Here is a 16,887-nt window from a genome sequence, read left to right as displayed (position 1 = left end):
ATGAAGTCTATCAATCAATTTTTATTATCAACATTTTCGATAAATGAGAATAATAATTGGTTTCAACCTTCGTATTATTGTTATTATTTTTATTATCGACACTGACTAATGACATAATGAATGACTCGTTTTGCTATCATCACCTTTATTCCTTTTTTCGTATCTCTTTTGTTTTGTTTCTGCTGCACTATCATTTCCATCGTAATTATCATTGTTCACTACATCATACCATCGTGTAGGCCAAAGAAAGGAGCAACGGATATCATTATAAAATCATTCTCCATTTTATTACGATGAATTGAGAATTGTCGCCCGTTTTCTATATAATTATTGTCATACTGATAATTGTTCAAATGGAGTTGAATATGGAGGGAAGAAGATTGAATGGAAGGTGATTGGATCGATGGAGACAGGGAGGAAGGGCTGTGTGTGTGTAGTGTTCGGGCGCATCCTTAAAAAGTCTTAAAATGACTTAAATATATGTTGTTTTTGGAAATTTGAGGCCTTTACAAGTCTTAAAACGGAGCTTTTTTCTGTCGCTGGTCTTAAAACATCTTCAATTTGTCAAAGACATATCTTCGTTGGCAAAAATCACTTGCTGATTAACCTGACCGTTTACTTATGGGACCGTGTGAAAAAAATAAAAATAAATGAATAAAATAAAGTAAATAATTAAATAAATGAAATAAAAATCAGCGTGCGATCTATCCAAAAGGCTGTGTAAAATTGTCAGGGTAAATTTTTATCTTGGTCACTGACGCGACGAGAAGGCCTACACAAAATGGGTTAGTGTGTATTTAGCGACCAGTGGCTCCAGGTCTGAAAAAGCAATTGGGATGATAATAATTTTAAAACGGGTAACAGCAATCATGTACACCGAATAACATTGCAGTAATATCAGTGTTATTGATAAGCACCAAAAAATCCAATGATTAGAGACTGTAATTGCAAAAAAAAAAAAAAAAAAAAAAAAAAAAAAAAAACATAGACATATAAAGGTGAAGCAAATTATGACTATTAGTATCAATTGAATTCTCCATAAAATGCCTATCGGAAGAAAAGCACTAGTGGTTCAAGTGTAGAATGCTCGCCTCGTACGCGAGAGACCCGGGTTCGAGTCCCGGCTGGTGCGAGTAATTAAAGCTTTTTTACGCTGATTTATGAATAATGTGTTCGCTCGGTCATGATCCTTAGGCGCATCGTCACTAAAACTGAAATTTATTCATTTTTTTCTTATTCCATTGTTGCAAAACAAATACTCTAGCACACTTTGCCATAATTAACACTAGATTAAAAGTCTAGTAATCACTTTTTAGTATCAATGTTATCGGTAAGCTAGAACAATGACTGATTTCAAGTTTCGTATTATTATTATTTCAATTATTATCGGTAATATGAATGAATCCAACATGATTGCTATAAAAGCTGGAGGTGTAGACAGTCTTCCACAAACCGATTTAAATAACACACACATAAATATCAAGCATCTAATGACTGAAAAATACAAAGCGAAAAACAGTTCTCATGACTTATTGGTCAGTTATCTTCAGTGTTGCAGATCTCGAGGTAACCCCAACGTAGCTATTTTAAGGCTAGGTTAAAATGTTGATCGCTTTGCCTCGAAAGGAAGTCACAAATGAAAGGTTGATGTCAAGATAGTGTTTTCTATATTTCTGATAATTTTTATGACGTTATAAGTATGATGCATTTAACCCTTAAACCTTAATCCTTCAGAGCTTGGATTTTCTTAAATTCACCGACATTCAGTTCACTGTTGTAGAATAGGAACACTATTTTGAGGATAATGCATTTGTAAGTGAAGTTTGATTTATTGCATAGAATGAATGTAGCACAAATAACTCAAGTCTTGTATCACCTTTATTACTCTTTCTGATGAAAGTTACTGTAACTCTTTTGTTTTGTTTCTGTTGTTGTTTTGTTTATCATCGTCCCCTACACGGATGTTATTTTGAAATAGTTCTCTATTTTATTACGATGAATTGAGAATTGTCCCCCGTTTTCCTGCTATATAATTATTGTCCTAATAATAACTGTCCAAATGGAGTTTGCAGAAATCTCGAAGAAGAAGGATGGAAGGATAGATTGAATGGATGGATAGACAGGGAGGGAGGGCTTAGGGAGAGTTAAAATGTCTTAGATATGTGGTTTTGGGAAAATTGAAGGCCTCAACAACTCTCAATAACGGATCTTTTTCTGCCGCAGGTCTTAAAACGTCTTAAATCTGGCCAAGGCATATCTTTGTTCGCGTAAATCATTTGTCAACATTGGACCTTGATCTTTGTTGATCAACGTGACTGTTTACTTATGGGCCATGTACAAAAAAAAAATAATAATAATAATAATAATAATAAAAATAATAAAGATAATGCATAAAATTAATAAATCAATAATGATTCTGCGTGCAATCTAAAACAAATCTATTTATTTTTTCTTATGTTCAACGTTGCAAAACGAATACTCTAGAAAACAACTTTGTTAGAATTAACAGGTGATTAAGTCTATTATTCACTTTTTATTATTATCAATGTTATCGTTAAGTTAGAATGATTATTGGTTTCAAGCTTCGTATTATTATGGTTACTTCAATTATAATCGGTAATCTGAATAAGGACACATGAATGAATTGTACATGATTGCTATAAAAGCTGGAGGTATAGACAATCTTCCACAAACCAGCTTGGATGGATGGAGACAAGGAGGAAGGGCTGTGCGGATGTACAGTGTTCGGGCGTATCCTTAAAAAGTCTTAAAATGTCTTAAATATATGGTTTTGAGGAAATTTAACGCCTTAACAAGTCTTAATAACGGAGCTTTTTCTGCCTCAGGTCTTAAAACATCTTAAATTTGCCAAAGGCATATCTTTGTTCGCCAGTGGCTCCAGGTCTTAAAAAGCGATTGGGACGAGTTACAAAAGTCTAAAACTCAATCATACCTTCAAGAACCCTGATGTTTGTATGGATGCATGTAATCAACACTGGTAGTGATAATAACAATTTAAAAAAGAAAAAGAAAGAGTAACAGCAATAATGTACACCGGATAACATTACAATATTACATTACATTACAATGTTATTGATAAGCACCAAAAACACAAATGATTAGAGTGTAATTGCAAGAGAACAAAACATGGACAAATAAAAGTAAAGCAAATTATGACTAATAGTATCAATTCAATTCTCTTTTAAATCTCTATAGTAAGAAAAGCACTAGTGGTTCAAGAATAGAATGCTCGCCTCGTACGCGAGAGACCCGGGTTCGAGGCCCGGCTGGTGTGAGAACTGCCCGATTTTGTACGCCTATTTATGAATAGTGTGTTCACTCGTTCATGTTCATTAGCCGCATCGTCACTAAAACTGATTTTTTTCTCATTCCATTATTGCAAAAGAAATACACTATCACAGCTTTGTCATAATAAACATTAGATTAAAAGTCTAGTGATCACTTTTATTATCAATGTTATCGGTAAGTTAGAACAAAGATTAACTTCAAGCTTCGTATAATTATTATTTCAATTATTATCGGTAATATGAATAAGGACAATTAATTGTAAGTGATTGATATAAAAGCAGGAGGTGTAGACAGTCTTCCACAAACCAGTTTAAATAACATACACATACATATCAAGCATCTAATGACTGAAAAAATACAAAGCGAAAAACTGTTCTAATGACTTAAAATGTTGATCGCTTTGCCTCGAAAGGAAGTCACAAATGAAAGGTTGATGTCAAGATAGTGGTTTGTATATTTCTGATAATTTTTATGACGTTATAAGTATGATGCGTTTAACCCTTAAACCTTAACCCTTCAGAGCTGAGATTACCTTAAATTCATCGACATTCAATTCACTGTTGTAGGATAGGAACACTTCTGTTAAGGATAATGCATTTGTAAGTGAAGTGTGATTTATTGCATAGAATGAATGTAGCACAAATAACTCAAGTCTTGCAACCATCACCTTTATTACTCTTTCTGATGAAAGCTGCTGTAACTCTTTTGTTTTGTTTCTGTTGCACTACCATTTTCATCATAATTATCATCGTTCACTACACGGATGTTAATATGAAATATGAAATAGTTCTCTATTTTATTACGATGAATTGAGAATCGTCACCCGTTTTCCGGCTATATAATTATTGTCCTAATGATGATAACTGTCCAAATGGAGATTGCGGAGATCTCGTAGAAGGATGGAAGGATAGATTGAATGGATGGATAGACAGGGAAGGAGGGCTTAGGGAGAGTTAAAATGTCTTAGATATATGGTGTTGGGAAAATATAAGGCCTTAACAACTCTCAGTAAGGGATCTTTTTCTGCCGCAGGTCTTAAAACGTCTTAAATCTGGCCAAGGCATATCTTTGTTCGCGTAAATCATTTGTCAACATTGGACCTTGATCTTTGTTGATCAACGCGACCGCTTACTTATGGACCGTGTGCAAAATAATAATAATAATAAAGATAAAACATAAATTTAATCAATAAATAATGATTCTGCGTGCAATCTATACAAAAGGCCATGTAAAGATCATGGATAAATATCATTATAAACTCTATAAAAGCTTCGTTTCATGGAGAAACACAAATAATCACCCAAAGACATCTTCCGACAGTTGCAATAATGGGGTTTATGATACATCCATAAAATATACGTTATCAAACAGCCATTATCTTGACATCTTTTTCTAATTTCTTTAAAAATCTATATAAAGTATCAGTATAAACCACACAACTATCTAATTACGAAAATATTGTAATATTTTAACTTTTCTCTTCTTTCTATTTTTCAGTTTTTTCGTTTAAAGTTTTTCAGGCGCAGTGTTGAAAAAAGTTAAACAATGTATATCATGTAAACTATAAATAGAAATAATAACACTGGTTCTGATAGCAATAGTGATAAAACGTACAAGTAATAGAAATAACGAAAACCAAAACTGCAATAAACATAAAGCGTAATTGCAAGAAAACAATATGTGGACAAATAGAAATGAAGAGAATTATAACTAATAGAATCATGTAATTTCTTAAAGAATATATAAATAAGGAAAACCCTAACGGTACAAGTGTAGAATACTCGCCTCGTACGTGAGAGACCCGGGTTCGAGTGTTTTGTACGCTGATTTATGAATAGAGTGTTCACTCGTTCATTATTATTATGCGCATCGTCACTAAAAAAAATCTATTTATTTTTTCTTCTGTTCAACGTTGCAAAAGGAATACTCTAGGACACAACTTTGTTAGAATTAACAGGTGATTAAGTCTATTATTCACTTTTTATTATTATCAATGTTATCGTTAAGTTAGAATAATTATTGGTTTCAAGCTTCGTATTATTATGATTACTTCAATTATAATCGGTAATCTGACATATGAATGAATTGTACATGTTTGCTATAAAAGCTGGAGGTATAGACAATCTTCCACAAACCAGCTTGGATGGATGGAGACAAGGAGGAAGGGCTGTGCGGATGTACAGTGTTCGGGCGTATCCTTAAAAAGTCTTAAAATGTCTTAAATATATGGTTTTGAGGAAATTCAATGCCTTAAGGTCTTAATAACGGAGCTTTTTCTGTCTCGGGTCTTAAAACATCTTAAATTTGCCAAAGGCATATCTTTGTTCGCCAGTGACTCCAGGTCTTAAAAAGCGATTGGGATGAGTTTTAAAAAGACTTACAAAGGTCTCAAACTCAATCATACCTTCAAGAACCCTGATGTATGTATGGATGCATGTAATCAACTCTGGTTGTGGTAATAACAATAAAAAAAGAGTAACAGCAATAATGTACACCGAATAACATTACAATAATATCAACGTTATTGATAAGCACCAAAAACTCCAATGATTAGAGTGTAATTGCAAGAGAACAACAAAACATAGACAAATAAAAGTGAAGCAAATTATGACTTGTAGTATCAATTCAATTCTCTTTTAAATCTCTATACTAAGAAAAGCACTAGTAGTTCAAGTGTAGAATGCTCGCCTCGCACGCGAGAGACCCGGGTTCGAGTCCCGGCTGGTGTGACTGTTATTGAGTTTTGTATGCCTATTTATGAATAGTGTGTTCACTCGTTCATGATCATTAGGCGCATCGTCACTAAAACGGATTTTTTTTTCTTATTCCATTGTTGCAAAAGAAATACACTATCACACTTATCTTTGTCATAATAAACATTAGATTAAAAGTCTAGTGATCACTTTTATTATCAATGTTATCAGTAAGTTAGAACAAAGATTCATTTCAAGCTTCGTATAATTATTATTTCAATTATCATCGGTAATCTGAATAATGAATCCAACATGATTGCTATAAAAGCTGGAGGTGTAGACAGTCTTCCACAAACCGATTTAAATAGCACGCACATACATATCAAGCATCTAATGACTGAAAAATAAGAAACGAAAAACAGTTCTCATAACTTATTGGTCAGTTATCTTCAGTGTTGCAGATCTCGAGGTAACCCCACCGTAGCTATTTTAAGGTTAGGTTAAAATGTTGATCGCTTTGCCTCGAAAGGAAGTCACAAATGAAAGGTTGATGTGAAGATAGTGTTTTCTATATTTCTGATAATTTTTATGACGTTATAAGTATGATGCATTTAACCCTTAAACCTTAATCCTTCAGAGCTTGGATTTTCTTAAATTCACCGACATTCAGTTCACTGTTGTAGAATAGAAACACCTATTAAGGATAATGCATTTGTAAGTGAAGTGTGATTTATTGCATATAATGAATGTTGCACAAATAACTCAAGTCTTGCAACCATCACCTTTATTACTCTTTCTGATGAAAGCTGTTGTACCTCTTTTGTTTTGTTTCTGTTGCACTATCATTTCCTTCGTAATTATGTTTTGGGGAAATTTAAGGCCTTAACAAGTCTTAATAACGGATATTTTTCTCTCGCAGGTCTTAAAACATATTAATTTCCCCAAGGCATATCTATTTTCCCGTAAATCATTTGTCAACATTAGACCTCCAACTTTGCAGAACAACGCGACCGTTTACTTATGGGCCGTGTGCAAAACGTCATTCTACGAGCAATCTATCCAAAGGCCTGAGTGAAAATCTGTATCTATATCTATATCGATGTCGAAAATTCTATACCTTGGCCACTGACGCGACAAGAAGACCTACACGTTATGGGGAAGTGTGTATTAAGCGACCAGTGGCTCCAGCTCGTAAAAAGCGATTGGGATGAGTTTTAAAAAGACTTACAAAGGTCATTAAACCTAATCAGCTTCCACCTCAAAGAACCCTGATGTATGTATGGATGCATGTAATCAACACTGGTAGTGATAATAACAATATTAAAACGAGTAACAGCAATAATATACACCGAATAACATTACAGTAATATCCGTGTTATTGATGAGCACCAAAAACTGCAATAATTATAAACTATTATAAACAATAAAACTTGGACAAATAGAAGTAAAGAAAATTATGACTATTAGTATCAAATGAATTTTCCTTAAAACGTTCAAAGGAAGAAAAAGCACTAGTGGTTCAAGTGTAGAATGCTCGCCTCGTACGTGAGAGACCCGGGTTCGAGTCCCGGCTGGTGTGAATGACTTACAATTTTGTCCAATGATTTATGAATAGTACGCTCCACTCGCCTAATACTTTCAGGAGCATACTCACTAAATTGAAATTTGTTTATTTTTCCTTATATCTATTGTTGCAAAACGAACACTGTACGAATACTGCACACTTTACCGTGATTATTAACGATTAATGAAGTCTAGTAATCAATTTTTATTATCAACATTATCGATAGATTAGAATAATAATTGGTTTCAACCTTCGTATTATTGTTATTATTATTTTTGTTATCGACATTCTAACTAATGACATAATGGATGACTCGTCTTGCAATCACCTATATTACTCTTTCTGTAACTCTTTTGTTTTTTTTCTGCTGCACTATCATTTCCATCGTAATTATCATTGTTCACTACATCATACCATCGTGTAGGCCAAAGAAAGGAGCAACGGATGTCATTATAAAATCATTCTCCATTTTATCACGATGAATTGAGAATTGTCGCCCGTTTTCTATATAATTATTGTCACACTGATAATTGTTCAAATGGAGTTGAATTTGGATGGAAGAAGATTGAATGGAAGGTGATTGGATCGATGGAGACAGGGAGGAAGGGCTGTGTGTGTGTAGTGTTCGGACGCATCCTTAAAAAGTCTTAAAATGACTTAAATATATGTTGTTTTGGAAATTTGAGGCATTTACAAGTCTTAAAACAGAGCTTTTTTCTGTCGCAGGTCTTAAAACACTTTAAATATGTCCAGGACATATATCTATGTTGGCAAAAATCATTTGCTGATTAACCTGACCGTTTACTTATGGGGCCGTGTGAAAATTATAATAATAATAATAATAAAATCTGCGTGCGATCTTTCGAAAGGCTGTGTAAAATTGTCAGGGTGAATTTTTATCTTGGTCACTGACGCGACGAGAAGGCCTACACAATATGGGTTAGTGTGTATTTAGCGACCAGTGGCTCCAGGTCTGAAAAAGCAATTGGGATGATACTAACAATTTTAAAACAAGAGTAACAACAATCATGTACACCGAATAACATTACAGTAATATCAATGTTATTGATAAGCACCAAAAAATCCAATTATTAGAGACTGTAATTTCAAGAAAACAATAAAACAGACAAACAAAAGTGAAGCAAATTATGACTAATAGTACCAATTCAATTCTCCTTAACATGCCCATAGCAAGAAAACCACTAGTGGTTCAAGTGTAGAATGCTCGCCTCGTACGCGAGAGACCCGGGTTCGAGTCCCGGCTGGTGGGAAAGTCTCTTTATTTTGTACGCTGATTTATGAATAGTGTTCACTCGTTCATGATCATTAGGCGCATCGTCACTAAAACTGAAAATTCTTTATTTTTTATTATTCCGTTGTTGCAAAAGAAATACTCTAGCAAACTTTGTTATAATCAACAGTTGATTAACAGTCATTTTTTCTCTTTTATTATTATCAACGTTATCGGTAAGTTGGAATAATATTAGAATAATTTGTTTCAAGCTTCGTATTATTATCATTTCAATTATTATCGGTAATCTGAATAACTTATCAATGAACTGTACATGATATCTATAACAGCTCCAGGTATAGACAATCTTCCACAAACTAGCTTAAATAACACACACATACATATTAAGCATCTAATGACTGAAAAATACAAAACGAAAAACAGTTCTCATGACTTATTGGTCAGTTATCTTCAGTGTTGCAGATCTCGAGGTAACCCCACCGTAGCTATTTTAAGGTTAGGTTAAAATGTTGATCGCTTTGCCTCGAAAGGAAGTCACAAATGAAAGGTTGATGTCAAGATGGTGCTTTGTATATTTCTGGTAATTTTTATGACGTTATAAGTATGATGCATTTAAACCTTAACCCTTCAGAGATGAGATTACCTTAAATTAATCGACATTCAGTTTACTGTTGTAGAATAGGAACACTTTTGTTAAGGATAATGCATTTGTAAGTGAAGTGTGATTTATTGCATAGAATGAATGTAACACAAATAACTCAAGTCTTGCAACCATCACCTTTATTGCTCTTTCTGATGAAAGCTGCTTTAACTCTTTTCTTTTGTTTCTGTTGCACTACAATTATCACCATAATTATCATCGTTCACTAAATTATACCATTATGTAGGCCAAAGAAAGCAGCAACGGATATTATTGTTAAGCCCGAACGACCACAGGATAGCACCTAACCTCAGCAGCCGTTAAAGGTCCGAGTGTGCACGTGGGGGCGAGCACTCCTTGTCCCCTTGTCTAAGGTACTGTCAGGTCGAAACAAACGCTGGTCAGTTCACCAAGGGGTTTATTAATTCTCGGGAAATAAGGCACATCGAACACGGGGCGAAAATCACAGTCTCAGGCGGGGAAACGAGAGGAGGGGTCGCGAGCACGTCTTCCTCAGGCGAGTCCCGGGCGCTCTCTGCTGGACCATCGTAATTATCATTGTCCACTACATCATACCATCGTGTAGGCCAAAGAAAGGAGCAACGGATATCATTATAAAATCATTCTCCATTTTACTACGATGAATTGAGAATTGTCGCCCGTTTTCTATATAATTATTGTCACACTGATAATTGTTCAAATGGAGTTGAATATGGATGGAAGAAGATTGAATGGAAGGTGATTGGATCGATGGAGACAGAGAGGAAGGGCTGTGTGTATGTAGTGCGCCTTAAAAAGTCTTAAAATGATTTAAATATGTTTTTTTTTGGAAATTTCAGGCCTTAACAAGTCTTAAAGCGGAGCTTTTTTCTGTCGCAGGTCTTAAAACACCTTAAATATGTCCAGGACATATATTTTTGATGGCAAAACTCATTTGCAGATTAACCTGACCGTTTACTTATGGAGCCTTGTGGAAAAAAAGAAAAAAATAAATAAATAAAATAAAAATCAGCATGCGATCTATCCGAAAGGCTGTGTAAAATTGTCAGGGTGAATTTTTATCTTGGTCACTGACGCGATGAGAAGGCCTACACAATATGGGTTAGTGTGTATTTAGCGACCAGTGGCTCCAGGTCTGAAAAAGCAATTGGGATGATAATAATTTTAAAACGAGTAACAGCAATCATGTACACCGAACATTGCAGTAATATGTTTTATTGATAAGCACCGAAAACTCCAGTGATTAGAGACTGTAATTGCAATTATGACTAAAAGTATCAATTGAACTATCTTTAAAATTCCTTTAGTAAGAAAAGCACTAGTAGTTCACGTGTAGAATGCTCGCCTCGTACGTGAGAGACTCGGGTTCGAGTCCCGGCTGGTGTGACATTTAACAACTTTTTGTACGCTGATTTATAAATAGTGTGTTCACTCGTTCATGATCATTAGGCGTATCGTCACTAAAACTGAAATTTATTTATAATTTATTATTCGTTGTTACAAAAGAAATACTTCAGCACATTGTTATAATCAACAGTTGATTAACAGTCAATTTTTCAATTTCATTATTATCAACGTTATCGGTAAGTTAGAATAATGATTTGTTTCAAGCTTCGTATTATTATTATTTCAATTATTATCGGTAATCTGAATAAGAACCTATTATCAATGAACTGTACATGATTGCTATAAAAGCTGGAGGTATAGACAATCTTCCACAAACCAGCTTGGATGGATGGAGACAAGGAGGAAGGGTTGTGCGGATGTACAGTGTTCGGGCGTATCCTTAAAAGGTCTTAAAAGGTCTTAAATATATGGTTTTGGAGAAATTTAAGGCCATAGGAAGTCTTAATAACGGAGCTTAAAACATCTTAAATTTGCCAAAGGCATATCTTTGTTCGCCAGTTGCTCCAGGTCTTAAAAAGCGATTGGGATGAGTTTTAAAAAGACTTACAAAGGTCTCAAACTCAATCATACATTCAAGAACCCTGATGTATGTAAGGATGCATTTAATCAACACTGGTAGTGATAATAACAATAAAAAAGAGTAACAGCAATAATGTACACCGGATAACATTACAATGATATCAATGTTATTGATAAGCACCAAAAACTCCAATGATTAGAGACTGTAATTGCAAGAAAACAACAATACATAGACAAATAAAAGTGAAGCAAATTATGACTAATAGTATCAATTGAATTCTCCTTAACATGCCCATAGTAAGAAAAGCACTAGTGGTTCAAGTGTAGAATGCTCGCCTCGTACGCGAGAGACCCGGGTTCGAGTCCCGGCTTGTGTGAGATGGTTATAATTTTGTACGCTGATTTATGAATAGTGTGTTCACTCGGTCATGATCCTTAGGCGCATCGTCACTAAAACTGCAATTTATTTATTTTTTTCTTATTACATTGTTGCAAAACTAATGCTTTAGCACATTTTGCCATAATCAACATTAGATTAAAGTCTAGTAATCACTTTTTAGTATCAATGTTATCGGTAGGCTAGAACAATGATTGATTTCAAGTTTCGTATTATTATTATTTCAATTATTATCGGTAATCTGAATAAGGACTTATTATGAATGAATCCATGATTGCTCTAAAAGCTGGAGGTGTAGACAGTCTTCCACAAACCGATTTAAATAACACATATCAAGCATCTAATGACTGAAAAATACGAAACGAAAAATGGTTCTCATGACTTATTGGTCAGTTATCTTCAGTGTTGCAGATCTCGAGGTAACCCCAACGTAGCTATTTTAAGGTTAGGTTAAAATGTTGATCGCTTTGCCTCGAAAGGAAGTCACAAATGAAAGTTTGATGTCAAGATAGTGCTTTGTATATATCTGATAATTTTTATGACGTTATAAGATTGATGCGTTTAACCCTTAAACCTTAACCCTTCAGAGCTGAGATTACCTTAAATTCATCGACATTCAATACTCTCTTGTATCATAGGAACACTTCTGTTTAGGATAATGCATTTGTAAGTGACGTGTGATTTATTGCATAGAATGAATGCAGCACAAATAACTCAAGTCTTGCAACCATCACCTTTATTACTCTTTCTGATGAAAGCTGCTGTAACTATTTTGTTTTGTTTCTGTTGCATTATCATTTCCATCGTAATTATCATCGTTCACTACATCATACCATCATGTAGGCCAAAGAAAGCAGCAACGGATATTATTGTTAAGCCCGAACGACCACAGGATAGCACGCTAACCTCAGCAGCCGTTAAAGGTCCGAGTGTGCACTAGTGTGCACGTGGGGGAGCACTCCTTGTCCCCTTGTCTAAGGTACTGTCAGGTCGAAACAAACGCTGGTCACTTCACCAAGGGGTTTATTAATCCTCGGGAAATAAGGCACATCGAACACGGGGCGAAAATCACAGTCTCAGGCGGGGAAACGAGAGGAGGGGTCGCGAGCACGTCTTCCTCAGGCGAGTCCAGGGTGCTCTCTGCAGGACGAGAACCTCCCCCCACCCAACACACACACATACCAAAACACCCGCGAAATACAAAAATAATTATAGAGGGTGGCGTAACATTATTATAATCCATTATTTATTATTACGATGAATAGAGAATGGTCACCCGTTTTCCGGTTATAGAAGTAATGTCATAATAGTGATAAATATTCAGTGAGTTTTGCGATCTCATTTGTCAACATTGGACCTTGATCTTTGCTGATCAACGCGACCGTTTCCTTATGGGCCGCGTGCAGAAAATCATTCGGTGAGCAATCTATCCAAAGGCCTGAGTAAAAATCATGGGCGAAAATTCTATTTCTTGGCCACTGACGCGACAAGAAAGCCTACACATTATGGGGTAGTGTGTATTTAGCAACCAGTGGCTCCAGGTCTTAAAAAGCGATTGGGATGAGTTTTAAAAAGCCTTACAAAGGTCTTAAACTCCATCAGCTTCTACGTGCAAGAAACCTTGTGTATGTGTGTATGTATGTAAGCAACACTGGTAGTGAGAATAACAATATTGAAACAAGAGTAACAGCAATCATGTCCACCAAATAGCATTACAGTAACAGCCGTGTTACTGGTGAGCACCAAAAACTGCACTACTTATGAACTATTTGCAAGAAAACAATAACCCTTCGGCACAGAAGTGAAGAAAATTATGTCCAATAGTATCAATTCAATTAACCTTAAAATATCCATTATAAGAAAAGCACTAGTGGTTCAAGTGTAGAACGCTCGCCTCGTATGCGAGAGACCCGGTTTCGAGTCTCGGCTGGTGTAAAACGCGATTAATTTTGTACACTGATTTATGAATAGTACTACATCCACTTGCCTAATACTTTATTGCGCATATTCACTAAAATTGAAATGTATTTATTTATGGCATGACATAATGAATTACTCGTTTTGCAATCATCACCTTTATTACTTTTTTCGTAACTCTTATTCTGTTTCTGCTGTACTATCATTTCCATCGTAATTATCATTGTTCACTACATCATACCATCGTGTAGGCCAAAGAAAGGAGCAACGGATATCATTATAAAATCATTCTCCATTTTATTACGATGAATTGAGAATTGTCGCCTCTTTTCTGGCTATATAATTACTGTCACACTGATAATTGTTCAAATGGAGTTGAATATAAATGGGAGATTGAATGGAAGGTGATTGGATTGATGGAGACAGGGAGGAAGGGCTGTGTGTGTGTAGTGTTGGGGCGCATCCATAAAGAGTCTTAAAATGACTTCAATATGTTTTTTTTTTTTTTTTTTTGGGGGGGGGGGAAATTTCAGGCCTTAACAAGTCTTAAAACGGAGCTTTTTTCTGTCGCTGGTCTTAAAACATCTTCAATTTGTCCAAGACATATCTTTGTTAGCAAAAATCATTTGCTGATTAACCTGACCGTTTATTTATGGGGTCGTGTGAAAATTTAAAAAGTAATAATAATAAAATAAAATAAAAAAATAAATAAATAAATGAAATAAAAATCAGCGTGCGATCTATCCGAGAGGCTGTGTAAAATTGTCAGGGTGAATTTTTATCTTGGTCACTGACGCGACGAGAAGGCCTACACAATATGGGTTAATGTGTATTTAGCGACCAGTGGCTCCAGGTCCGAAAAAGCAATTCGGATGATAATAATTTTAAAATGAGTAACAGTAATCATGTACACCGAATAACATTGCAGTAATATCAGTGTTATTGATAAGCACCAAAAACTCCAATGATTAGAGACTGTAATTGCAAGAAAACAACAAAACATAGACAAATAAAAGTGAAGCAAATTATGACTAATAGTATCAATTGAATTCTCCTTAACATGCCCATAGTAAGAAAAGCACTAGTGGTTCAAGTGTAGAATCCTCGCCTCGTACGCGAGAGACCCGGGTTCGAGTCCCGGCTGGTGTGACAGGTCCAGTATTTTGTACACTAATTTATGAATAGTGTGTTCACTCGGTCATGATCCTTAGGCGCATCGTCACTATTTTTTTTTTCTTATTCCATTGTTGCAAAACAAATACTCTAGCACACTTTGCCATAATCAACATTAGATTAAAAGTCTAGTAATCACTTTTTAGTATCAGTTATCGGTAAGCTAGAACAATGATTGATTTAGAGTTTCGTATTATTATTTCAATTATTATCGGTAATCTGAATAAGGACTTATTATGAATGAATCAATGATTGCTCTAAAATCTGGAGGTTCAGACAGTCTTCCACAAACCGATTTAGATAACACATATCAAGCATCTAATGACTGAAAAATACGAAACGAAAAACGGTTCTCATGACTTATTGGTCAGTTATCTTCAGTGTTGCAGATCTCGAGGTAACCCCACCGTAGCTATTTTAAGGTTAGGTTAAAATGTTTATCACTTGGCCTCGAAAGGAAGTCACAAATGAAAGTTTGATGTCAAGATAGTGCTTTGTATATATCTGATAATTTTTATGGCATTGATATGGCAGCATGATGCGTATAAGCCTTAAATCTTAAACCTTCAGAGCTGGAACAACCTAAAATCTCTAGGAATTTTAAGGATTACACGAAACCCTGTGTGTGAAATGGTATTTACATAAACTTAATAAAAGCTTCGTTTAATGGAGTTAAGAGATTACACAAGTTCACTGTAATACAAATAATCACACAAACAAAACCACATCTTACGACAGTTACAATAATGGGGCTTATGATACCTCCATAAAAAATATGTTATCAAATGGCCATTCTTTGGAAATCTATTTCTAATTTCTATAAAAATCTGTTTGAAATATCATTGTAAACCACACAGCTATGAAATTACGAAAACATTGTAATATTTTATCTTACTTTTTTTGTTTTCTTTTTTGTTTTCTTTTGCCAGACAGCGAGGAATCTGAATGATGTCACTACGACTGATAAGGGTGTACGTTATTTAATTTCAATTGATCGAGTAAAGTTGTTTATATACTGTAAGTGTTTATTCACACACACACTTTATATATATAGATATAGATTTATATATATATATATATATATATATATATATATATATATATATATATATATATATATATATATATATATATTACATATACACATATATACATGTATATATACATTACGAAAGACGCTCATAAACTACTAATGCAATCACCAAGGTAGGCTTATATACACAGAAGTGACAAGACCTATAAAATGCGCATACATAACAGCATAACTCGCCCCCCCCCCCTTCCCTTATCGGACCTCGATAAGGAGCTCGAGATAAGCGGGAATAATGTACTTGCTGGATGTGGTGTCAGCGACGAGTGGGCAGTCGCGGTGAACTAGTCGGGATGGCGGACGTGAAGGGGCTGAGTCTGAGGAGGAGAACCGACGTGAGTGTTTTTCTTATTGTTTTCTTTATCGTTAAGGATTTTAGGGGGTTAGCATCAAAGTGGATCTGTGTTGCTTTTTGTGGATATTGTTTTTTTTCTTTAGTATATTTTATCTGTGGTTTATATTATCGGTGTTGGTTCCATGTGCTATTTACATAATACGTAATCATTGTTTGCGTAAAGGATTCTATAGATTTATTGACTAACTAAAACAGTTTTTTTTTTTTTTTTTTTTTGCACTATTTATAATCCTACAAATTCAAACAGTGAAACAACGATATTATTATCATTTTATTATATTTTGGGGGGTACGGGAAGAACCAGACTACATTTCCCATACCTATCTTATCACCTCTATACAACGACAGGTTCATTCTTTCTCAACTAATATTTATAACAACCACGACGCACTCCATCTTTTAACCAAATCATCAAATCTGGTGGACGTGAACACTCACACTTGCCAGAATCCAGGAAAAAGTCCTTGAACATTGTTACGGCCGAGAGAAAAGATTACCAGATATATTATTGGTCGATATCTTATCAGTCACATTCTTCAGTTGGGTAATGTGTGTTCTACCATGTTTTTTT

General features: G+C 34.8%; 1 protein-coding gene and 4 non-coding genes across 5 annotated transcripts in view; all 5 read left to right on the top strand.

Annotated features, from left to right (window-relative positions):
- Positions 1–1,061: 1,061 nt before the first annotated feature.
- Positions 1,062–1,132, top strand: TRNAT-CGU (transfer RNA threonine (anticodon CGU)). The gene has a single exon. It is a non-coding gene; the product is annotated as a tRNA-Thr (tRNA).
- A 4,835-nt stretch (positions 1,133–5,967) lies between these two features.
- TRNAA-CGC (transfer RNA alanine (anticodon CGC)) lies at positions 5,968–6,038 on the top strand. Its single transcript has one exon. It is a non-coding gene; the product is annotated as a tRNA-Ala (tRNA).
- Positions 6,039–8,765: 2,727 nt separating this feature from the next.
- TRNAT-CGU (transfer RNA threonine (anticodon CGU)) lies at positions 8,766–8,836 on the top strand. The gene has a single exon. It is a non-coding gene; the product is annotated as a tRNA-Thr (tRNA).
- A 2,854-nt stretch (positions 8,837–11,690) lies between these two features.
- On the top strand, positions 11,691–11,761 carry TRNAT-CGU (transfer RNA serine (anticodon CGA)). Its single transcript has one exon. It is a non-coding gene; the product is annotated as a tRNA-Thr (tRNA).
- A 4,456-nt stretch (positions 11,762–16,217) lies between these two features.
- LOC113824781 (protein white) overlaps positions 16,218–16,887 on the top strand; it is a gene marked incomplete at its 3' end in the record, with an annotated part of 5,489 nt that continues 4,819 nt past the window's right edge. The window contains 1 exon segment of the mRNA XM_070140593.1: positions 16,218–16,296. Within this exon segment, the coding sequence (XP_069996694.1) occupies positions 16,255–16,296 (42 nt within the window).

Source organism: Penaeus vannamei, chromosome 27 (genome assembly GCF_042767895.1).
Source record: "Penaeus vannamei isolate JL-2024 chromosome 27, ASM4276789v1, whole genome shotgun sequence".
Taxonomy (NCBI): Eukaryota; Metazoa; Arthropoda; class Malacostraca; order Decapoda; family Penaeidae; genus Penaeus; species Penaeus vannamei.
This window is presented reverse-complemented; position numbering and strand designations above follow the sequence as displayed.